The sequence below is a fragment of the Gavia stellata genome, chromosome 2 (genome assembly GCF_030936135.1).
Source record: "Gavia stellata isolate bGavSte3 chromosome 2, bGavSte3.hap2, whole genome shotgun sequence".
NCBI lineage: Eukaryota > Metazoa > Chordata > Aves > Gaviiformes > Gaviidae > Gavia > Gavia stellata.
Genome location: NC_082595.1, coordinates 97,337,967 through 97,362,812, shown reverse-complemented (window position 1 = coordinate 97,362,812; position 24,846 = coordinate 97,337,967). Strand labels below are relative to the sequence as shown.

The window sequence follows — 24,846 nt, the reverse complement described above, 5'->3', positions numbered from 1 at the left end:
AACAGTTTCTGATTTTCATATTGCTTCACCGATGTTTGTGCCAGCAAAAAGGGAGCTGCTCGGGTGCAGGAAAAAACAGGAGGACAGCTGGGTTCTTATTGGTATTGCTATTTTATGCAATTTAAAGTTGCTGAACCCATAGCTCATGTCTTTTTTGGAAACTGTTTTAAGGGTAGCAAGTATCAGTGGAAAGGAAAAGTGTACACGTGCTTGCTGAAGCCTGTCACTACTGTGGACTTGGAAGAAGAGTTGGGAATAGTGTTAAGAATTTTATGGAACAGTAAGTTGTTGCTCTCTTAGGTTAGGGAACAGCGAGTTCTTGTCTCTTCTGATTTTTCTTGGCATCTGAAGAGCTGTAGCAAATGCCTAGATAAGAATTATTGTCAAAAGGTTCTGACAAACTCTGATGAGCGGTCTGTGCTGGGGGCCTGGAGCCTGCATCTCGCCTCAAGGCTTCCTGAGGAAACAGTGGAGAGGTGGCGGTGCCATCTTGTGAGTTAGCACTCCATAGTGAAGAGTGAAATAGTTGAGGCAGAGTCGTTGTTTTAATCCATAGTACACAAATGCTAAAAAATTGTGGAGAAAACTGCAATAATAATTATGTTTTCAGTCAATTTAATCACTTAGTTCTTCCACAATAACACTTTGAGAAGGAAATTTTTTTTCCTACCATATTCCCAGGGGTTTGAATACACCCTACTTCAGAACTACTGCAAGTCATTACTAATCAGGTTAATGTTTTAATAGCTTATTTTAATTTAAAAAAGAAATAGTTTGCATCTCAGCTGAGACATTAATGGATAGCTCAAATCATAGTTTCAAGCTGAAACACGGATGTTTTAACTCATTTCACAAAGCTATAATTTATTAATTGCCCATACTGTAGGAGTTTGGTATATCCTGTTTCTGTGACTGATTTGCGGAAGCAGCCTCTTCACGTGTTTAATATGCAAGACTGCTTTCCCTTACTATTTTGATTTCTTACCACTTTCTCCAAGGCACTGAACCGAAGTAGAGCATGTATTTATCATAAGAGGCACATAAATATCTCATACAAAAGTACAACCATTCCTTTTCAGGCTTCTCTATTGCTTTAATCAACTGTTAGGATTCTGGTTAAATTGCTGCTTTTTTGAAGTGTTCATGGGACAGGAAAGCATAACGTAATATTTAATTCCCAAAACAATGAGAGGAATCTCATAGTCCTCTGAGAGCAAAAACTAGCTTGCTTATTTTAGAAAAGAAGCTTGAGCTTTCCAGCATGGGCTTGGTGTAACAAATCTTTCTTGGTCTCTTCCTCTTCTGTCATCTAGGCTATGACAACAGGTTGAGTAAATTCTTCCATGTCACTTGTTCTGCCATCTGAGATTTGCCAAATGTTGACTCATGTCTTAGTGGCTTGTGCCTCTTTTGGTGGTCTCCCATGCAGGTACTACATAGCCTGTTAGCTGCTTTAACTTCTAGGAGTAGAAAGTTAAATAATTAAGCAATAGTTTTAAGCAACAGTTAAAAATATTTAATAATTTATAAACACAGAATCATTAAGGCTGGAAAAGACCTGTAAGATCATCAAGTCCAACCATCAACCCAACACCACCATGCCCACTAAACCATGTCCCGCAATGCCACGTCCACACGTTCCTTGAACACCTCAGTCTTATCATCAGGAATAGAAGGGCATGAAGAATGGATTTTGAGGGAGTCCAAACAGCAGCACAGGGAGTGGTGCCATCAGCAGGCCTGGTACACTTCAGAAACCTTGACTCTCTAAACGGATCAGTGACTTCCTATGCATTATACAGCATCACTCAAAAATTGGAAACCTCTATTGTTAAAATGATTTGCTGATGTTTTGGAGATTGGCAAGCTTCTAGAATGTAATGGCAATGGACATAATTACAGTAGAAGAAACTTTTAGTACAGGTGTGTCACTTGTGCAGCAGCTTTGCTAACTCCCTGGAAAGTTGCTTTTTCCATTTTCCTCTCCAAGCAGACACCACTTACTTAGAAGATATATCTGTTGAGATTAACATCTTGCAAAAGTAACAGTTCTAGTTCTTTCCCTTATGTTTTGTTACGTCACTTGAAGTTGCTGAATCATATGCCAGCCATGCAGTTACCAACAGAAATGTGTTACCTGGTATGGTGTTAATGCCTGTCATGACTGTAATTCTCTGTGCTCCATACTTCCTGTCAGTGACACAGGTGAAATGTCAGATGCCAGGAAGAATCTGAGAAATTTAGTGCACTGTAGAACTTACATTGAGTTAATGAGCTAATTGCCCCTCTGGTTTTCTCTTGGCTTCTTTAAAGCCACTCCTTGCCAGGTCTTTGCAGTCACCTTGACAGGTTGGGCTCCAGTTCCATTCTTAATGATATTGTTCTGGTAAGAGTAGCGATGGGAGAGGTGTTAAATAAGCAACTTTTCCCAAGCAGAGCATGAATTAGAGCCACAGTGTTTAAGGCAGAATGTCTTAGATGTATAAACAAGTTGTATGTCAGTGCTATTAACCACTTTCCACTTGGGTACTTGGTAGATATAAAGTAATTGACTTCTGCCATCAGGCTTACTTTCATTAAGTCAGGGATGTGTCCTCTGCAAGTCAGGACTGCTGCTTTCTGTTTCCCCATCTTCTGCACCTTTTGACTCTCTTTGACTCGACAAAATACTTCTTGTGTTCCCCTTTCTTTTCTCTGGAGGAGGAAACGCTAGCCTGTCTGAAGCTATCTATGCCTTCTAGTTTCTGCTGCTTCTGCAAGGTCTCCAGCAGCTTCTTGTTCCTCACACACCTTTGACCAGATATTGTGTATGCACCCCTAATTACTTCAGTCTTATTGTTGTGCTTTTTGTTTGGTTTTGGGCGCGTGTGGGATTGCAGCACTTCTTGGCTGTACTTCAGTTTAACTTCTGGCTAGACTTCTGCCCAGGGCAGCAACTTTTGACTTATGTACTCCATAGGAGCAGTCATTGACTGACTGGGTAAGGTCCGTGGGGATAAAATTGCAGTCCCTTGCATTTTTATTCCTCATATATACGCACCCCAGAACTGCCTGATACATGTTCTTTTTAACTTTTAAGAAAATAACCGGGATATGAACTTTTTTTTTCCTTAAAGAGTGGGAAGGCTTGGTTTTCTCCTCCTCCCCACCCCCCTGTACTCTTCTAGTCAGGTATTTATTCCATTTTCACAAGCACTTGTAACCTTCAGCCACATTCTTGCTGCCAGCTGTAAGTGAGTGATCCAAACACTCTGCCCTTTCAGAAAGTGAAGCTTCATTTGTTTAAAGGTTATAGTGCCATTTTCAAGTAGTAAATCAAAAGCTGTCTTTAAACACTTTTGCTGTCCAACATTCCTCATCCTTCCTATGTTACAGAAGAAACCTGAGTCATAGGTGATGACATTCTCACATTTTAGGACTTCTACTCAAATGTCACAATATTTTTATAAGATTCCATTGTATTCTGGGGTTGGGCAGTCCACCTAATGTTCTTTAAATCTGACATTTTTCTTTTGCTGGGCTTCGTGCTGTTGCAAGTTCACGAAGGCTGTAAGATACAATCTGTGTTATCTGTACATACAGATACCACAGATGTACAAACTCATCTGTGTAAAAACTGAAAATTCAGTCCTCTAGTAAAAGGATAATGTTGGAAAGGTCTCCTGCACCTTGAATTAGATCATGTTATGTGATAGATGAACTAAATCATATGATTCAGCATGTTGCAATTATGACATCGCTTCAGGGTTTCTCTGAGTTTGTCTTCTTGTAGCCTGGTTTTTGTTTCAGGTTAGTTCCATGCTTTGATTATCTGTTCCATATCTGTTAAATTTTATGACAGAATAGGCAATCCATATGTATAACTGATACCTCCGCAACACCTGCATCCCTAGATGATGATTATTATTTTTAGCTAAGATTATTAAATCTTTTATTAGAACAAGTAGGATTTCTCCATCCTCAGCATTTCACAGGGAAGATAAAACTGGTAACTGCTCAGCTGGTATCTCATTTGCTCACTTCATACATTCTTGGGTTTTTTGTTGCTTAACTGCAGTGTTTAATGCTTAAACAGTTTCACTGGAGCTGTAGTAAAATTGTTTATAATTTCTGTATTATATTTTGAACATAGAAGTATTCCTGTGAGTTTCTGACCAATAATGGAGCTATGCAAAACTGTACCCCACTCTTTTAATATGTTTAAATCCCTGCCTTCTCATCTCACACATCTGAAAACATTTGAAACATCTGAGAAACATTTGAAAATAAATTCATGTGATTCCCCTCCCTCGTGAGATGTAACATTGTGTTCAAACATGTAATTGCACATTTTCTCTGACTTGAAATTTGCTGATACTCCTTCTCTACTGCTTCTTCCTGTGAATTTGCGTTTGTCCTCCTTGTCTTGTGCCAAAGCTTCTGATTTGCAATTAAGTAAGTTTCCAAGCACAGTCTTCCCTTCTCAAAATGCAAAATTAGTTCACATCATGAACAAAATAATAAACTTGTTGTGGGTGAAGCACTGTTGCTGTCCTATACTTCCTGTCTAAGATTTCATGAATTACTTTACTAGCAGACTCTTTTCGCTGATTATTCATAACTTTTTTTTTTCTTTAAATCTCTCCCCTTCCCCTTCACACCTAATCTTTTCCTCAGAAGAAGAAACTTTTAGTTGCATTTTTGTGTTCCACAGGTTAGGAAGGTTAGTTTGGATGTTAGATCAGGTTGTTCAGGTCCTTGTGCAGTTAATTTTGAAAATTTCCAAAGATGGAGGTTTTGCAGCTCCGCTGGACAGTCTGCTGCATTCCCCAATTCTAGGGATTCTTTTCCTACAAAGTAGAACTTCTGATGTTCCAACTTTCCTGTTGCCTCTTGTCCTTTCACTTTGCATCCCTTAAAAGTAAAACCTCCTTTCAACTTCTGTTGAGGCCAACCATTTATAGACTTCCTTAAGCTGAACAATCCCAGTTCTCTCAGCTTCTCTATGAGCATCATGTGGTCCCACCCTCTATGTATCTTGGTGGCCTACCATTAAGCTAGGGAATGTTTTGATGTTTTATTTGCACTGAGGACCCCAAAACTAGACGTAGGATTCCAGATGTGGTCTCGCAAGTGACAAACAGCGGGGAAAAATCACTTCCCTCAACCTGCTGGCCGTGCATTTACCAACGCAGCCTTGTGTGCCGTTGGTGCAAAGGCTTGCTGCTCGTTCCTCTTTGTTCATCTTGTTGTCCACCAGGGCGCTCAGTTCCTCTTTCTCAAGGTGCCTTCTAGCTGGTGAGCACCATCCTGTACTGTTGTGTGGTGTCGTTCCATCCCAGGTACAGGACTCTGCATTTGCCTTTGAACTTTGTGAGATTCCTGTCTGGGTCCCTCTTAGGAGCAGCCCTGCCCTCCAATGTATCACTGGATACATGTGGGACATGGTTTAATGGACATGGTGGTGTGGGTTGATGGTTGGACTTGATGATCTTACAGGTCTTTTCCAACCGTAGTGATTCTGTGATCACCTTTGAACTTTGAACCACTGACCATGACTCCAGCAAGTTTTCCACCCACCTTGTAATTTCTCTGTGCAATCCATGTCGGCCTGCTTTGGCTACAAAGATATTTTGAGATGCTGTGTTGAAAGTCATGCTACAGTCAAGGAAAGGAAATGTGTACTGCTGTTCCCTTGTCCACCAAGACAGACATCTCCTCATGGAAGGCAATCAGGTTAATGAAACAGTTTGTCCTTTTTAGATACATTATGGCTGTTCCCATCCTTTCTTGTCTGTCAAGTGCTTCGAAGTGGATTCCAGAAGGATTTGCTCCATGATCATCATGGGCAGTGAGGTTAGGCTGCTGTTACAGCCTATAGCTTTCTGGATGCTCATTGTTGCCTTTCTAGAACACGGACATGTGTATTGGGTTTGCGTGGCAGTGTTTTGGTAGCGCGGGGGCTACAGGGGTGGCTTCTGTAAGAAGCTGCTAGAAACTTCTCCTATGTCTGATAGAGCCAATGCCAGCCGACTCTAAGACGGATCTGCCACTGGCTAAGGCTGAGCTAATCAGCAACAGTGGTCGCGCCTCTGTGATAACGTATTTAAGAAGGGGGGGGGGAACTGGGAAACAGCAGCCGGGGAAGGGAGGAGTGAGAATATGTGAGAGAAACAACTCTGCAGACACCAAGGTCAGTGAAGAAGGAGCAGGGAGGAGGTGCTCCAGGCGCCGGAGCAGAGGTTCCCCTGCAGCCCGTGGTGAAGACCATGGTGAGGCAGGCTGTGCCCCTGCAGCCTATGGAGTTCCACGGTGGAGCAGATATCCACCTGCAGCCCATGGAGGGCCCCACGCCGGAGCAGGTGGATGCACCTGAAGGAGACTGTGACCCTGTGGGAAGCCTGTGCTAGAGCAGGCTCCTGGCAGGACCTGTGGACCCATGGAGAGAGGAGCCCACGCTGGAGCAGGTTTGCTGGCAGGACTTGCGACCCCGCAGGGGACCCACGCTGGAGCAGTCTGTTCCTGAAGGACTGCACCCCGTGGAAAGGACCCATGCTGGAGCAGTTCGTGAAGAACTGCAGCCTGTGGGAAGGACCCACGTTGGAGAAGTTCATGGAGGACTGTCTCCCGTGGGAGGGACCCCACGCTGGAGCAGGGGAAGAGTGTGAGGAGGAAGGAGCGGCAGAAACAACGTGTGATGAACTGACCGCAACCCCCATTCCCCGTCCCCCTGCGCCGCTTGGGGGGAAGAGGTAGAAAATGGGGAGTGAAGTTGAGCCCAGGAGGAAGGGAGGGGTGGGGGGGAAGGTGGTGTTTTTTTAAGATTTGGTTTTATTTCTCATTATCCTACTCTGATTTTGATTGGTAATAAATTAAACTAATTTCCTCAAGTCAAGTCTGTTTTGCCCATGATGGTAATTGGTGAGTGATCTCCCTATGTCCTTGTCTCGACCTACGAGCCTTTCCTCTTATCTTCTCTCTCCTGTCCAGCTGAGGAAGGGGAGTGAGTGAGCGGCTGTGTGGTGATGAGCCCGGCTGGGACTAAACCACGACAACATGACATTTGCCCTTTACCAGCCATCAGGAACCTCCCCAAGTTGCCATGATCTTTCAAAGGTGATAGAGGACAGCCTGGTAATGGGGTTGACTGGCTCCTTCAGCATGCTCAGAGGCATCCTGTGTCTTCTCATGGCCCGGTGTATGTCAAGTTTGCTTTATCGGTTGTTAACTCTGACTTCCTCTACTGTGATACTTCACTGCCCCACACCCTGCTGTTAGCTTCAGGGAGCTGTGAGGCCTGTGAGCAGAGCTTGCCAGTGAAGTCTGAGACAAAAAAGGCATCGAGTACCTTGATCTTCTCCATGACCTTTGGCATTAGATCCCCAACCCCACTGAGAGCAGCAGGCCCGCATTTGCCTCATTCTTTCTTCTATTGCCAATGTATTTATAAAGGGTCTTGTTTCCCTTCATAACCCTGGCTAGTTTCAACTCCAGTTGAGCTTGGCTTTCCCAATTGCATCCTTACATGCTTGGGAGATTCCTGCTGGGTAGCCCATCCCTGCTTCCATGATCCAAACCTTCACTTTTTGTGCTTGAGTTGAGGCAGTGATTGCCCATTCAGCAAAACTGGCTCTCTGCAATGCCTGCTCAATTTCTAGCTAACTAGAACAGACTGTTCTTGTGCTATGAAGTTGTCATCTTTGAAGATCAACACACTCTTCTACCCTCCACAGCAGCTTCCCACGGGATCCTGCCTGTGAGTTCACTGAACAAGCCATAGTCTTGTTCTCCTGAAGTCCAAGGTCTGCTATTCTCCTTCCTCAGTTCTCTCAGGGTCTTGAATTCCACCATCTCAAGGTTGCTTCAGCCTGGGCTGCCACAGACTTTGTCATCCCAGGACAGTTCGTTCTTGTTTGTGAGTGTGATCAGAGTGTGTCCCTGGTTGGGCTTGTTGCTCACTTGGGTCAAAACAAATGTTCTTGATGGTCAGGCATCTCCTGGATTGCTTGCAGCCTGCCAGGTTGCTCTTCATGATTATGTAGGAATGGTTAAACTATTTACCAGATGTTTGTTATCATTAACTCCCCACTAACAATGTCATCTTTAATGTCATACTGAATTAACTGTGCTCTTAACTGGACCTCTGATACTTTTTTCCCCCTGTATTCAGATCTGAGATCCCCTTTAATGCCTTTCTTGGGATCAAATTCCACAGTCTTTGACCCTAAACAGGGATCATGCAATATACACCTCTACTCCCCTCTGAATATAAGCATCTGCAGCTCTTTATACAATTTCATGCTCTTTCCTGGTAGAGGTCTTGCTCCAGCCAACCTGTTTTGCTTTGTTTAGTTCTTCCTGTAAGCATCTGTGGGGGCAGTGTCAAAGCTTGTCAGGCTTAAGAAAGATTACCTCCAGTATTATGGATTCCATTCGTTGCTCCCATTATCTTTTGTCCTTGTAATAAGAATAGATTTTTAAAATGTATTTAGCCAGGAATGCATTCACTGGTATGCTACATTTACAAAATTAAAGAGTCCAAGACCTTGCATGTTTTTAGAATTTGTCAGAGGTCAGAATTTCACTGGTTTACCTTACAGATTCCCACCACTGCCAACAAGAAAAATACTGAAAGGCAGAGCTTATCTGCAGAATATTGCAGCAGAGGATACTTGAACAGAGCATTGTAGCTCTGATTTTAAAAAGCGTAGAACTACACGTGCAGTGAACACTAAAAAGTACTTTGAGATGGCCAGCAGTTACATTAACATACATAAACTGAATTAATATTTCATATGGAATAAATGAGTGGATCTGAAGTCATATCCTTGCATGATCTGAAGTTGTACACAAAAGTTACTGAGTTATATTCCTCACCGTTTGACTGCTGTTAAACCCTCCAGGTGTGTAGAAGCAGGTTGCACCTGCAGTGCTTTTGTGTGTACCAGGTACTTCACACTCCTGCGTTACCACTGGAGTGTCAGTGGATCCTGGCAGCACAGCGGGTGGCAATGAATAATTGTCTGAAAACTGAAGATAGGCATCTCTGGTTTTTTTCATTACCAGAGTCTTCCTGTAAGCTTGTGAATGCACAGGGTCATTTCTGTGCATGATTATTAGAGGTGTGAAAATCAGAGTCAGCAAAATCCAAAAGACATTTCCGTTGTTACAGCTAAAGGTAGATGGTTAATGGTTTCCAAACAATAATGAAAGGGGCTATTAATAGTGATTGCAGATTTCAAGAATTACCAAGAAGGCTCTAAATGTTTAAATAAAACTAGCTTATTTTTGACTCTAAATGAAAAGTGTTAGAGAAAATTCTTGTATTCTGTTAATGCATGCATTATCACAACTTTTATTTGATTTTAGATGAGAAGATTGTGGAAAAAATCCGAGCTTTACAAATGAAAGCCGAAGACTATGATGTTGTTAAGGTGATTGGAAGAGGGGCTTTTGGAGAAGTGCAGCTGGTAAGAGTGTAATAATTAGACAGATTTACGGATCTAGCCAAAACCTTCCCCAGTCTTGCATGCTTTATATCTAAAAATGTATTCTTATAAAGAATAAGTGTTACTTTCATTGTATCATGAGGTCATTTCTGTGCATACTAAACAGTACATCCAAGTTTAAAACATGATGGATTGGAAGGGAAGGGCTTGGGAAACAGTTTGCTATGCTTTGATCAAAATGGAAAAGGCAATTCATGGCAATTCAAATTTTTTTGGCTGCAAGCATCACTGTATAATAATATCTGAAACCTTCATATGAAAGAGCAAGCTAATCATGCAACAAAAAATTTTGGTTTGCTCTCATAATTGTGATGCTTGCGTTGTATTTAACTGATATGATTCATGTAAGATTTAAGACTCTTCTTATCATTGTCCACTCAACATTGTATCCTATATAGTATCTAATGTGAGAATGGGATTACTTTTTAAATTTATATTGCAGACAAATTATATTTTAAAAAGCAATCAAAATACAAAAAATAACTTGCTATATCATGCATACTCTGTTTTTCATTTAAATTTGATTTTTCCTGGGCTTCCAAGTCATTCTGTGTGATAAATAGAACAAAAATGTGAGCATGTGTATGAGATGACTTGATATGTCAGTTTTGAAGTACACTATGGATGTAAGCACCGAATAGAATCTGAGAATACAAACACCAGCCACAAGTTATCATGAGCTAACAGATAACTGTGTATCAGCTGACCCATGATAATTTTCTGTGTAAGCATTTTTAGAGGAAGAGAGATGTGAAGCAAGTCAATGGGAAGGGGAGCAACTAATTTTCAGCAATTGAAGCTTGTTATCTTGTTACCACAAGGTAACAAAAAATTACCCTTTTGTTTGTGCCTTTTGACATGGAAGTGACATTTTACTGTTCTGTGCTAATTTTGCACTAGGAAGCTGGGAAAATCATATTGTCTTGTAATGTATGCAGTTTTGGAAAATAGATGTTTTGGATTTTTGTTGAGGAATGTGGCAAGATTTTAGCTTATAGGATGTACACAACACATAATGGCAATAAATTTATTATCCATTTATAAAATTATTTGTATTTTCCATATTGGTATTCGTGAAATTGGTTGGAACTGGGGAAAAAACCCTCTGTGACTAGCCTAACACTATTTGCTTGACTCATGGGTAATTTGTAAATTTAGATGTAATTCATGTGGCAGTTAACATTTAATCAGCAATTTTTATTCATTTATTTCGTTTTTTAAGGCAACTTCATCTAAGTGTGGCAACATGAGACTGTAGCTCCCTCTTCCCTATTTCTTTCTGGGTCATTTGCACTTTGTTTTTATCCAGAAGAATTAACGAAGTACAGAGAGGAGTATTTCCAAAGATCCCCATTTTCTAACAAGACTTTAAAGAATTAGTATGTATCTTGCATATGCTTTTGTGTCCTTGCTGGCAAGAGATTAAAAACAAAACCAAAACCTTCAGCAGAACCTTACTTATGTGAGAAGGGGCTGCTGCAGGGAGCTTTGTAAGAAAGTAGTCTGCTCTCTGTCTTTTCACTGACAGTCACGTCAAATGGTTTGTTTTAAAGTCTTCTAATAGACATTTTTATCATTATATATATCTACTTATAGGAGCTATTAGAGATGCTCCTTTTTCATGGACTTGCATGGGAAGTCAGCAAAGAATCAAGTTGTGAGGAGCAGAGTTCCTCCTCCATTTATTGGCGGGGGGGGGGGGGGGAGAGATCAAAAAGAGAAGTCGTGCATTTTTTGGATGTCACACTGATATATTTGTTGGAAGCATCCAAGAGAATTGTATTTTTAATGTGCTTCAAAAATGAAAATACAATTTTAATTTTCTTCTTAACATTTAATTTTAAATGTAAGTTCTTAACTTGTTCTGGCTTAGAATGGAAACTTTTTCTTAATTCACTGTGTTATGCACAACTTATACTTTAAAGTAGAGATGATTTTTCACAGTGTATGTACTGCAGTTAGGTAGTTTGAGGAATCTGAAGACAAACTTTACTCCTCATTTGCCTCATCATAATGTAATGGTAAAATGCATAGTAACTTGGTCATATAATGATGGTTTTTGGTTTTGTGTTGTTGTTACGGGGTTTTTTTTTTCTTTAAATAAGCCCTTCAAGCCTCAAAATAAAAAAAAGCTAAGAATGCTTGGTACTGGAAGGGAACTTCCGTCTGTTCATATAGAGCTCTTCGGTACTTTGTGCCAATTTATAAGAACACTATTTTTCTGGAATGTAAAAATATAAGTAGAAACCATAAAGTTATGTAGTCTTACAGCTAAAAAGCTGTGGGTTAATAAATACAGCTGTAGATCTGAACTAACATTAGCTGGTGATGAGGGCATACATACCTAGATTTTTTGCCTCACAAGGTATGATACAAGTTTAAACTATTGAGCTAAGCAATATCTATTTCTATTCCATTTAAAATGTTAACACCACAGTTGCAGATGATGGATTTGCAGTAATCAAAATATTTTGCAACACATTCTGTGATCAAAATAGAATTTTGCTTCAGTGGGGGCTAAATGCAGAAAGAACCTTAAATAAAACATGATTAAGTACACGAGTTAAATTCATGAATGTCATGTTATCAATGTGTGCCATTGTGCATAAATATTTCTAGCACAAATATTTGTTAAATATTTGTAATACTTAAATATAACAAGCCAAAAAATGAGTATGTTAATATATAGCATAAAATAGTCAGCTATGACCTCCTTAATTTAATGTTGTTTCCCCCAAGCTTTCGGCTCCAGTATAGCATTTTCTTATGAAAGAAGTGGTGTGGGGAGATCAGCTGTCCAGATTCTGGCAAAAAAGGAAAACACATTCTCTACTGTTGTATCTTACAGCTAGATTTTTTTAAAAAAGCCTTGCTTCCCCCCCCCCCCCCCCCCCCGCTCTTCGCCCCCCCAAAAATAAAAAAAATCAGTCCAGTAAAGGGAGACCAGATGACTCTGGTCTAAGCATCTGACTTTGGTGGAAAAACAATTTCCTATAACTCCAGAAGTATTAAACTCTACTCTTGAGCTCTGGCCTCTGGCTTTGCTGGGTCTGTAGTGATGGGGAAAGCTAGGAAAATAATTGCCAGTTGCCAGAGCGCTGCTTCTTCTATGCAGTGCTGCGAATAAAAGTGACTGGTGTCTAGGGCAGACAGAAAAATTGAATTATGGTGCTTAATATGTTATTTGTGGTTTATGCAGAAACAGTAATTTATGAAAGCACATCATAAGTACCTCTTGTTTGTTTTCACTTGAGGAAAAATCCTCTTCATTTGAAATTGAAACATGTCCTCAGTCCCTTCTCCCAGGTCTAATCAGAAAGTACTGTAACGTTTCTGTGACACAACAGACTGACTTGATCATGTACTGGAATAGAAAACTAAACCAAGGCTAACTCTTTCTTGTATTTGGGTAGTAAAGGATGGTCTGGGTAACTTTCTTTACGAAGTGATTTCTTAGTGTTGCAAACCAGCGGTTGTCATGGCTTATGTAAACAGGTGCTTGTTTAGATTTTTTCCATTAAGTGCTTTGTTTATTAGGTTTAGTTCCCCAGCCACTGCTGATGTACTCTTCAGTAGTAATACAAATAAAACAATTGCAGTCTGTTACCTGAAAATTTGTCAGAACATGAACTTTGGTACCCTATCTGTGGTAATTTCTTATGGCTCTATTAAGTATTTTAGGATATTTGTGATTATCTCAAATCTTAGAGTTCATTTCACAACTCCACTCTAGCATCTTCATTTTCTTTTATCATAAAAGAGATGGTACCATTATCAACACTACGTACTTAATCTGATCACTTCAAATGGATATGTTATTTTGTTTGCCTACAGATTGTTTTCTGACATGAATGCTGTAGAAATTATGGTTGTATTTTGTGCGTACTTGTTTCTTGAAAGTCGTAGATTGATGAAGCAGAGTAGAGGGAAATTTTTATTTCTTAATACGTTTTCATGAGTTAAACAAGGCGATGTTACTCAGTGGTGATGGCACGAAGGGATTTTCCTACCTATTTTGAGAGTTACTCTGGTGAGCTGCAGTTTAAATTTGGCAGTTCATTTAAACAGTTGGAAGAAATTGAAACATCATGACAGTTTAATGCATGAATAATTTGCTATATGAGCCAATATATGTATGTACAAATATAGCTCTGGGTAAAGAGCACAGTGGCTAGCAGCTAAATAGGCTGCCTCCAGGCACCATTGTGGTGATGGGAGAAGTAATATCATTGGTAGGTCTGTTCACCTGTAAGGCATGCCAGGACATACTCAGCCTTTGTGGTGGGCCAGTATGCTAGTTACTGCTTTGGTTCCTTGATTTTTGTACAGAGAACAAACCTCTCTTGAATTTTTCTCAAGAAATCATTTAGCTAACTAATAACCTATTGGCAGTACCTTAGAGAGGTGCACAGATTGTGATTTCTAGTCCCCCTACTCCTGTTTAGTTTGCTTCTCCTATGCATGAGCTTGCTTCAGGCTGTGCTGACTTTTCAAGACTTTTTTTCCCAAGCAGTGGGAGACAATTATTCTTGTAAATGGAAGCAGCTATACTAACTACACCCAGGCAAGAGTACACAATGGTCTTAGGAATTGTAAACTACTAAATAAATTGCAGAGCTTTACGTGAACTTTCACAGAAAATGCATCTTCAATTAAACAATATCTTTTTGAGGTTGTTGGTCTTTGTGTTTCTTCTGGTTTTGAGCAGAGTTACAAATGCTCTACTTCATGGTATATACTTTGTGGTGTACCACCAAGTCTTCGTAAATAATCCCACATGGGATTAGTAAATGGGAAGGAGGTAGTTTTCAAAACCCTTTTTTAGGATACCTTCACTAGCTGGTTAATTGTTAATGTCTTAAAATATACGTGTTTATAAAGTTGTTAATGCATGTAGATAATGTGTTTCTGTTTTGGTGTTTGGCTGGAGGATTTTTAATATAGCTATACAGAAGGTTGTTGGTTAGTGTTAAACTATGCAAGGTGCTAATCCTAAAACTTTTGTACATGCATCTTGAGAACAAAAAGCCCCAAGTTCATCCTGTTCAATCCTGTTTCTGTTCATGTTCTCACTCTTTCCAAGATTCCCTGCCTGCCACAATGCTGCTCCTATTTCTACAGATCATTCTTGTTGGCTTCAGCAACATTAATGTTTACAGCTCCTCAGGAGCAGGAGACTGATGCTCCTGGGTTTGTAGAGCAAATAGGTGCCTCTCTGAAGCTTTGCGCTGCAGACATAATGGATGTGAAACATTTACAGCTGCTCAGGAAAAAAGCCTATTAAATGTCCTTTTAAGTAGTGTAATTAAACTTGGACATTGTGTAAAACTAAGAGGTTGGGGGATATAGTTTATTTTACTAAATGTGAGGTTTTTAAACGCACCAGAAAGTTGTAATCATTTGGTTCTGATTTCACAAATTAGTCCACTGAATTTTTTATTTTCATGTGAAGAAAATATGCAGAAACTTAAGATGCAGTTAATTTCTTTTTTTCTACTGACTTGCAGCTTCTACCTCTTGCAGCTGAATACTTCTCACCTTGATTTCTACAAGGAACACTCAAGAATGTTAAAAAACTGGTCCTTTAGAAGTTGTTTCGTAAAGTAGCATAAATCTAATGTTGTTGTATTAACAGGGTAATGACTTTACAGTCTGTGCTTTAAGGATTTTGTTCTATGTCCATATTCAGATGAAGTTTTCAAAAATATTTTTAGCTTTTGTCATAAAACTTTTAATTTCAGTTTTCCAACAAGATTTATGTTACTAATTTTACACCATTTAAAGGGAATTTAATAACTACTTAAGAAAAGAAATAGGAGCAATCTTTTTTGTGAAAAATAGAAATGTAAAAGGCTGAAGTGGACTGCTTGCAGCATTTCTAACATGAATGAATGCAACAAATAGATGGTGTTCAGAATAAGAAAACATAAACAGAGTTGCATTTTATTTCTCCTTACACAATGGAACTTTTGAAGGGCGAATCGACAAGCATTTCCTTTTTCTTCTGTAAACAGAATTATTTAATCTTTTTTTTAGTGTTTTGGGTGATTTGAAGTAGGCATGTTGACTCAGGAAATGTTAAGAAGAGCAGTCCAGTTCTTTAGAGAAAGATGGTACTTTCTCATTCTGAGATTTGGCTTGGTTTGTTTTTTGTGTGTTTTGGGTTTGGGTGGGTTTTTTTTTTTTAGCAGTTTCAATTTGAGTAAGCAGACTACTGGAGTCAGCTCTCATTTTTATGCTCATAGCCATAGTGAGGAAGAACATATGCTTGTATCAGTGCATCTTCAGTAAAACAGATACCTCTTAAGAGCTCCCGCAACTCTGAGGCACGTTCTTCTCGTGGCCCTGCAACTCCTCTTCTGGGGTTGCAGCAGCAGTTGGCAAGGCTCTCGCATATCTTCCTTCATTTGGCATCCTTCTTGTTCCACCCCTGCTGTGTTTTTTTGGAGCAGCTGTTAGGTTTTACTCTCCAGGTTTGGAAGTTCTCAAATCCTAACTGCGTAGAAAATTGGGTATATGAAGACCTGGATGCATTGCATCCCAGAAAGCAGTTTGCACGTAAGAGAAATATACTATGCTGGTATTCAATGTTTTTACAAGGCATTTTTAAAAAGTTGTTTCTCTTCCTTCTCAACCAATAGGTTCGCCATAAAATGACACAGAAGGTTTATGCAATGAAGCTGCTTAGTAAATTTGAAATGATCAAGAGATCAGATTCAGCCTTTTTCTGGGAAGAAAGAGATATCATGGCCTTTGCCAACAGTCCATGGGTGGTTCAGGTAAGGAAGATATGTAAAAGTAAAATAATAATAATAAACCCATAAATCTTTCCCAGCCTTGAGCTGATTTTGAATTTACATCTAAACTCAAATCATGGTTTAGATTCAGATTTTACTATTTAAAGATAGATATTTACAGCAATTTCACTGAGTTTTGTGTAATTGGCTGTATTAGAAAGTAGATTAATTTACATTTTAGTCACTACAGATGCATCATAAAACAGAATTAAACAGATTTTTGAAATATCCACATAATTATTTGGAATAATAGGGAGGTTACCTTTCCAACTAAGAAAAAGTCTGTATAGACCAGTAGGAACAAATGTCCACATTATTTCCAGTCTTTCCTCATGATACAGTCAGTTGATCACAGGCAATTAGTATTAAGAGTGCTTTAAGTAGTTACTGTCTTTTCAGCTGAGATTTGGTAGATGGATAACTGTACATGCCTGGTCTTCTGCAAGACAGGAGGTTGTAGCAGTGGTTTGCTTGAAACCATCTTCTGTTTAGAATCATAGACTTGTTCAAGTTGGAAAAGACCTTTAGGATCATCAAGTCCAAACGTAAACCTAACACTGTTAAGTCCACCACTAAACCATGTCCCTAAGCGCCTCATCCACACATCTTTTAAAAACCTCCAGGGATGGTGACTCAACCACCTCACTGGGCAGCCTGTTCCAATGCCTGACAACCCTTTCAGTGAAGAAATTTTTCCTAATATCCAGCCTAAACCTCCCCTGGTGCAACTTGAGGCCATTTCCTCTTGTCCTGTCACTAGTCACTTGGGAGAAGAGACCAACACCCACCTCTCTGCAACCCCCTTTCAGGTAGTTGTAGAGAGCGATAAGGTCTCCCCTCAGCCTCCGCTTCTCCAGGCTAAACAACCCCAGTTCCCTCAGCCGCTCCTCATAAGACTTGTGCTCCAGACCCCTCACCAGCTTCATCGCCCTTCTCTGGACACACTCCAGCACCTCAATGTCCTTCTGGTAGTGAGGGGCCCAAAACTGAACACAGTATTCGAGGTGCAGCCTCACCAGCACCGAGTACAGGGGCACCATCCCCTCCCTGCTCCTGCTGGCCACACTCTTTCTGATACAGGCCAGGATGCCGTTGGCCTTCTTGGCCACCTGGGCACACTGCTGGCTCATATTCAGCCAGCTGTCAATCAACACCCTCAGGTCCTTTTCTGCCAGGCAGCTTTCCAGCCACTCATTGTTTAGCGGACGGTTTTGCTGCATCTCAGCTCAGAAGTAATACCCAAGTAATGGAGAGCTGACTTCTTCAGCTGGTCTAAAACCCCATTGCTTGCAGCTGTCTCGTGACATGTATCATGATCATGTTTGTAATATGAAGTATGCCTTTGGGAAGAATTAGTACTGAATATTGCATTTTGTTCTAACTGGTAAATTACACCAATTAATAAAATGAGTAGTGAAAGCATATGCTTAGAGAAACTGTTAGTACTTCATTTTGTTAAATAATTAATACATTTAAATATTTTCACATATATTGCCATGCTTCTGTATATTTAATAAGTAAAGACTGGCTTTAAACTTTCCATATATTCTTCATAACGGTTTACCTCATGTGTGCAAGAAATGTTTTACAAGGTTTTTTTATTTAGGTGTTTTGCTTTTCTGAGCCTATTCTGTGTTCTTGCCTATATTCAGCAGAAATACTTAACCAAATAGATAATTTTTTATTTAGTTCTTTGTTTCTGTTCTAATGACAGTAGTTGTCTGGAATTATTTTTATTTTTCACATGCAGTTGAAAGTAACGAGAAATGTATGACACTCAATTTTCAAAGGAAAGTGTAGCAAGCATGATATGAATGTGTGTGTATTTGTATACAGCAAATGAATTCAAGTGTAGTTGCAACTGTGCCTTCTATGATGAAGTGTATTAGTGCGATATATTTACATAATGTGGTCCAGCGGGATAGGACATTGAGCTGGTTTTAAGAAAATGTAGGTCCTGTTCTGAGCTAGAAGTTGGGACAGGTCACATTGCTTCTCTGTGCCTTCTTTTTTATGTGAAAAACAAGTGAAACCATAGCCCTAGATAATTTTGATTTTTTTTTTTTTTTAAAATTAAACCCCTTGAGGCCAATAACGAAAGTGCTGTATAACAGCATAGTGTTGTTATTTATAATTGTATTATATTAATATCTTTGACTATTTTGGATTTTAATTTAGATTTTAATGACCACATGTATTATCATATTATATATTGTATATACTATCCATTTGTGAAAACAAATACAGTGCAATATATATTTATTAAAATATGTATTTATAATATAGGTCTTCTGTCACTAGTATACAATAAATTCTAATTTAAAGGTCAAATCTCCTTAATAATGTTCCTGCCTTTCATGGTTCCTCATCCTCCATAAACTCCCTGTTTTTGATTTCCTCCTTTCCACACATCCTTTTTCAATTCCCTTTTAAATTTTGTGTGAGTAACTTAAAGATGTGAGTGATTTTTGGTTTTAATGTAAAGGAGCAGTATTCCCTCAGAAATAAGGTGAGAGGCTTTCAGAGACTTTTTCATACCAGTCATTGAACATTTGACAGTAAGGCTTTTTGCTGGTTTGGGCCATTTTCAGACCTGGTGATCACTGGGTGAAATCTCTAAAACTTCAGCACTCTAGGTCTGAAATACATTTTAAAGAGACTAAACTTACTTTCACTATCATGCCAGTAGGAAACGTACTAGCTGCAACCGATACCAGACTGTTACGATTTTGTTAAAGATGATTTCTTTGTATTGTGTTACAGTTGTCTTCAGGAACATTTTTTTTTTTTTTTTCTTATTTCAATATACATGTTGATTTACGACAAAATCAGTAGTGACAAGTGTTTTTGTAAATATCTACAGAGATTTATAATACACGAAATATAGAAACAGTTTAAGATGCTATTCATTGTTGAGATATTTTCAAATCAATACGTGATGCTCCCTTTCTCAGATTTGATAGTTTGCATTTTGACTCAGTGATACTTTTTAATGCCAAGAAACATGGATATATAGAAGCTCATACTACTAAAATAATCAGGAAATCTTTTTTGAATTCTTAAAAATGAAAATGAGGGGGTTTTGAAGTTCAGTAAATTTCAAGGTATTGTCATAATTAATAGAAAATGTAGACTATCTGAATATAAAAAATAAAGTTACTTTACATCAATCTTGAAAACATGCTCAGGTTTAATGAAACTTCAAGATAAAGTGCTTTATTCTTTTTCCTAGCTGTCTCTGAAGAAGTAATTGTGCTTTTTTCTTTTCCTTTTTTTTTAATGTTGCAGCTATTTTGTGCCTTTCAAGACGACAAATACTTGTACATGGTAATGGAATACATGCCAGGTGGAGATCTTGTAAACCTTATGAGCAACTATGATGTGCCTGAGAAATGGGCCAAGTTCTACACAGCCGAAGTTGTTCTTGCTCTTGATGCAATTCACTCCATGGGCTTGATACACAGAGATGTGAAGCCTGACAATATGCTTTTAGATAAATATGGGCATCTGAAGCTGGCAGATTTTGGCACTTGCATGAAAATGGATGAAGTAAGTACACAACTGGGTGATTTATCATCTATAAAACTGTAATTCTAAGGTTATGTTCTTATGAATTATAATACCCAAAGGAATATTCATCAAATGGTCTGCTTGGTTGGAAAGCTGTTCCTTGTCTCCTAATTTTAAATACAAGGGTACTTTAAATAGTGTAACCTTGTCTATAATAAACTGTTCTGGCACACGGAAGAAGGATGTAAATTTACTTTTTGTTATTTTTGAAAGCATGTGTGTTTATGAATTTCTGAGGTTCATTTTTTTGCCAAATGTCTGAAAAGCTTATGAGACAACTCCTAGTTTCAACATTAGTAACCTTGGAACAGTTCATAAACTGACATTTTTCTGTAAATGAAATTATTTTATAGGCAAGATACAGTCCCTTTTTTTTTTTTTTTACTGTGTCTAATTGTTCTCATAGCATCCTCTAGTGGTCATTAAAATGAGGTCACAGTAAGGCAGCAGTGGTATGTGATATATTGATTAAAATTTATGTTAGCTATTTGTCAAGATGTCATACATCTTAATTGTCCAGATTTTACCATGTACAGCCAAATACACAGTTTTCTAATGAGACTGTATATTTTATTTTTCACAGGATGTAATACTTTATATTATTAAAGGAGACTTAAAAATAAAGCTACCTTTTGTAGTTTGCACTTCTAAAATCTTCCGTGCCAAACAGTGTTATGCTGTAATTTACACAATATATTCTTCCTGTGAAAAATTATAACAGATTCTAAAAAAACTGTGTATGAATGTGTGTTATGATTTGCTTGGCTTTTGGAAGGTTTCTGTATTAATGTTGGCCAGGATGAGCCTTTTAAGCTTATTTGTTTTAATGTGGTAGGTTTTTTTTTTTTCTGTATTATTTAGGTAGTGCTTGGTATAATCTCAGCAATCTACTTAATTTGCATTTGCATCATTAAGTTAATGTCTTTTCAGCTGTATCTAGAAGTACTGTCTCTGGTTAGGGTTGTTTTTTTCTTTCCTGTGACAATGTATTAACTTCATTGAACAACTACAGCTGTTTATTGAGGTTCAGTAGTCTATTTAGTTTTGCAGATACTGTAGTTGTTGTTCTAAAGGCAGATAGATTGTTTACCTCCATTTTGATGATTTACTTGCCTATATTTTAGGGGACAGCATTTACTTTAATTGAAAATATCAGAAGTAGTACTTGATCTCTCACTTTAGTTCTTAAAAAGTTAATCTTGGTTTTGAGCCAATAGGCTGTAGCTCTTAAGGGAATCTGATGTTCATCAGAAGAGACAATAAAAAAAGCATGAAAAAGTTCATAATATACATCTACAAAAAAAGGGTGATCCCTTATTCTATTTCAGGGATCCCAGAAATTGTGAACCTAAGCCTTTTTTTCCTTTTTTCTTTTTCGTTGTAGTTGTTGAAAGAATGGAATAGTAAAATGTGGTTGATCATATTATAAATGTGATGTACATTTCTCGTAAAGAGTTACAGTGAGCTCCAGTGGACACCATCGATGAACCAGTGATCTCCTAAAGTTAAAATGTAACCTGTTAAAAAATTTAAGTTCTTCATGTTCCTCAGACTCAGTGGAATGGCAAAAATTTTTTATACAGGAAGCTTTAGAAGTTGAGAGGTTCTGGATTGTCTCCAAATCTCATGCTACTTCTTACAAAACATGAACACATCCCAGCTGTGTAAATACAATATTGATGTTGGCAGGATGATTTCTAGAAAGTATATGCTTACCCAGTACTTGCTTTTTCTGATTCGGAGTTCTTTTAGCAGTTGTGCACATTAGCATCTTCCTTATGCTGTTGAGAACCCAGGAAAATTCTGCTGCAATTTGGTGAGAGACTTTTTTGACCTTTGCTGTGGAATTGAATTCAGTGTCCTCTTAAGTCTTCCAGGCCAGTAGAGACACTTGCAGCAGAATTCCTCCTTACCAGTATGTGAAAAGAATTGCTAAGTGTTTTAGTGATCTTTTCTAACGTAAAAGGAACTGGCCTGTTTATGTAACTAGTTGTTATGGTTTGGGGGTTTGTGGCTTTTCTTGATTTTTTGCTTTTTTTTAAAAAAATCTGCAATGAGGTGAGTATTTCTATAATTGAATAGAGTTGGTCTCAAAGGTTTAGTAGGAATTGTAGTTCCCTTTTAGTATTTAGGTATGATAAGGTAGCCCAGGGCAGGTTTCACCAGACTCTAATCTTCAGGTTTTCTGTAAGAAACTAGACAGTAGCATGGTTGGCTTTGGTAGATATCATAGAGCCAGGAACTGCTAGTGCTGCCAGGCTCAGTAGATAACCCTGTCTGCCGCTAACTGAGCTTTTAGAAGAGCACAGGTTTAGAGGATATCTGTTGAAAAGAGATGTGACCAAAAGAAGTGATATTTACTATTTGGGATTTTCGCCTCAGCTCAGGCAGTTTAGCTGAAAGATGGAAAGTGTTCCTCTTTTTAGAACTCAACTTATTTCTCATTGAAGCTCATCCAAGATTCTGCTGGATACTTCTTGCTTCAGTTCATTGCCTGCAGCATGCTGCTCAAGCCTAGCTGCAGTGTTAACACCTGATCTAAGCTATGCTAATTTTTGCGCACAAGCACTCTCCAGCTTTTGTTTACAGAAAAGAACTTCATGAGGGAATGAAAGCCTGATTTGGTGGATGAGGAATTGGTTGGATGGTTGCATCCAGAGTGTAGTGGTCAATGGCTCAATGTCCAGGTGAAGATCAGTGACAAGTGGTGTCCCTCAGGGGTCCATACTGTGACCAGTACTGTTTAATATCTTCATCAATGACATAGACAGCGGGGTCGAGTGCACCCTCAGCAAGTTGGTGGATGACACCAAGCTGAGTGGTGCAGTTGATACGCCTCAGGGACGGGATGCCATCCAGAGGGACCTAGACAAGCTTGAGAAGTGGGCCTGTGTGAACATCACGTGGTTCAACAAGGGCAAGTGCAAGGTCCTGCACCTGGGTCAGGGCAACCCCCAGTATCAATACAGACTGGGGGATGAAGGGATTGAGAGCAGTCCTGAGCAGAAGGACTTTGCGAGTACTGGTGGATGAAAAGCAGGATGTGAGCTGGCAATGTGCGCTCACAGCTCAGAAGGCCAACCATATCTTGGGCCGCATCAAAAGAAGCGTGGCCAGCAGGTCGAGGGAGGTGATTCTGCCCCTCTACTCTGCTCTTGTGAGACCCCACCTGGAGTACTGCATCCAGCTCTGGGGTCATCAGCACAGGTGTACTGGGTTTGCCTGGCAAGGTTTTGGTAGCAGCGGGAGCTACAGGGGTGGCTTCCGTGAGAAGCTGCTAGAAGCTTCCCCTGTGTCCCATAACGCCAATGCCAGCCGGCTCCAAGATGGACCTGCCACTGGCCAAGGCCAAGCCAATGTGCGATGGTGGTAGCGCCTCTGGGATAACATATTTAAGAAGGGAAAAAAGTTACTGCGCAACTGCAGCCGTAAAGAGGAGTGAGAATATGCGAGAGAAACAACCCTGCAGACACCAAGGTCAGTGAAGAAGGAGGGGGAGGAGGTGCTCCAGGCGCCGGAGCAGAGATTCCCCTGCAGCCCTTGGTGAAGACCATGGTGAGGCAGGCTGTCCCCATGCAGTCCATAGAGGTCCACGGTGGAAGAGTTATCCACCTGCAGCCCCTGGAGTACCCCATGCCGGAGCAGGTGGATGCACCTGAAGGAGACTGTGACCCTGTGGGAAGCCTGTGCTGGAGCAGGCTCCTGGCAGGACCTGTGGACCCATGGAGAGAGGAGCCCATGCTGGAGCAGGTTTGCTGGCAGGACTTGTGACCCTGCAGGGGAGCCCATGCTGGAGCAGTCTGTTCCTGAAGGACTGCACCCCGTGGAAGGGAGCCACGCTGGAGCAGTTTGTGGAGGACTGTCTCCCATGGGAGGAACCCCATGCTGGAGCAGGGGAAGAGTGTGAGGAGTCCTCCCCCGGCGGGCAAAGGAGCGGCAGAAACAACGTGTGATGAACTGACCACAACCCCTATTCCCCGTCCCCCTGCATGGCTCGGGGGGAGGAGGTAGAGAAATCGGGAGTGAAGTTGAGTCGGGAAGGGTGGGGGGGAAGGTATTTTACGATTTAGTTCTTATTTCTCATTACCCTGCTCTGATTTGATTGGCAATAAATTAAGTTAATTTCCCTAAGTCGAGTCTGTTTTGCCCATGATGGTAATTGGTGAGCGATCTCTCCCTGTCCTCATCTTGACCCACGATCCTTTTGTTGTATTTTTCTGTCCCCTGTCCAGCTGAGGAGGGGCGTGGTAGAGCGGCTTTGGCGGGCACCTGGCATCCAGCCAGGGTCAACCCACCATAACAGGAAAGACATGGACCTATTGGAGCAGGTCCAGAGGAGGGCCACAAAAATGGTCAGAGGGATGGAACACCTCTCCTATGAAGAAAGGCTGTGAGAGAGTCGGGGTTGTTCAGCCTGGAGAAGAGGATGCTCCGGGGAGACCTTATTGCAGCCTTATTGCAACCTTCTAGTACTTATGGCTTATAAGAAAGATGGGGACAAAATTTTTATCAGGGCCTGTTGCAATAGGCCAAGGGGTAATGGTTTTAAACTGAAAGAGGGTAGATTTAGACTGGATATGAGGAAGAAGCTTTTACGATGAAGGTGCTAAAATACTGGAACAAGTTGCCCAGAGAGGTGGTAGATGCCCCATCCCTGGCAACATTCAAGGTCAGGTTGGACGGGGCTCTAAGCAACCTGATCTAGTTGAAGAGGTCCCTGCTCATTGCAGGGTGATTGGACTAGATGATCTTTGGAGGTTCCTTCCAACCCAAACTATTCTATGATTCTCAGCCTTGATCCAAGACAGTGAGTCATTCAGGTCTGCTGGAGATCCTCCTGAGGATGAAAACTGAACTGCTTGGTCTTCAGCAATATAATAATTCTGAATGATGCTAGGAAACACTACAGCCTCACCACCAAGTTGTCATAAGCTGGGAGAACATGCTATGTCTTGTGGACAGCCTTTTTTAAAATTCTGCACTGCCTATCT

The 24,846-nt window shown here is 40.1% G+C and overlaps 1 protein-coding gene across 3 annotated transcripts in view; it reads left to right on the top strand.

Moving 5' to 3' along the window:
* Positions 1-24,846, top strand: part of ROCK2 (Rho associated coiled-coil containing protein kinase 2) — a 106,799-nt gene that overhangs the window by 43,656 nt on the left and 38,297 nt on the right. For all 3 annotated transcript variants that reach the window (XM_059835863.1, XM_059835865.1, XM_059835864.1), the window contains exons 3-5: positions 9,349-9,449; positions 16,130-16,267; positions 19,574-19,834. In XM_059835863.1, the coding sequence (XP_059691846.1) occupies positions 9,349-9,449; positions 16,130-16,267; positions 19,574-19,834 (500 nt within the window). The remainder of the gene's footprint in view (positions 1-9,348; positions 9,450-16,129; positions 16,268-19,573; positions 19,835-24,846) is intronic.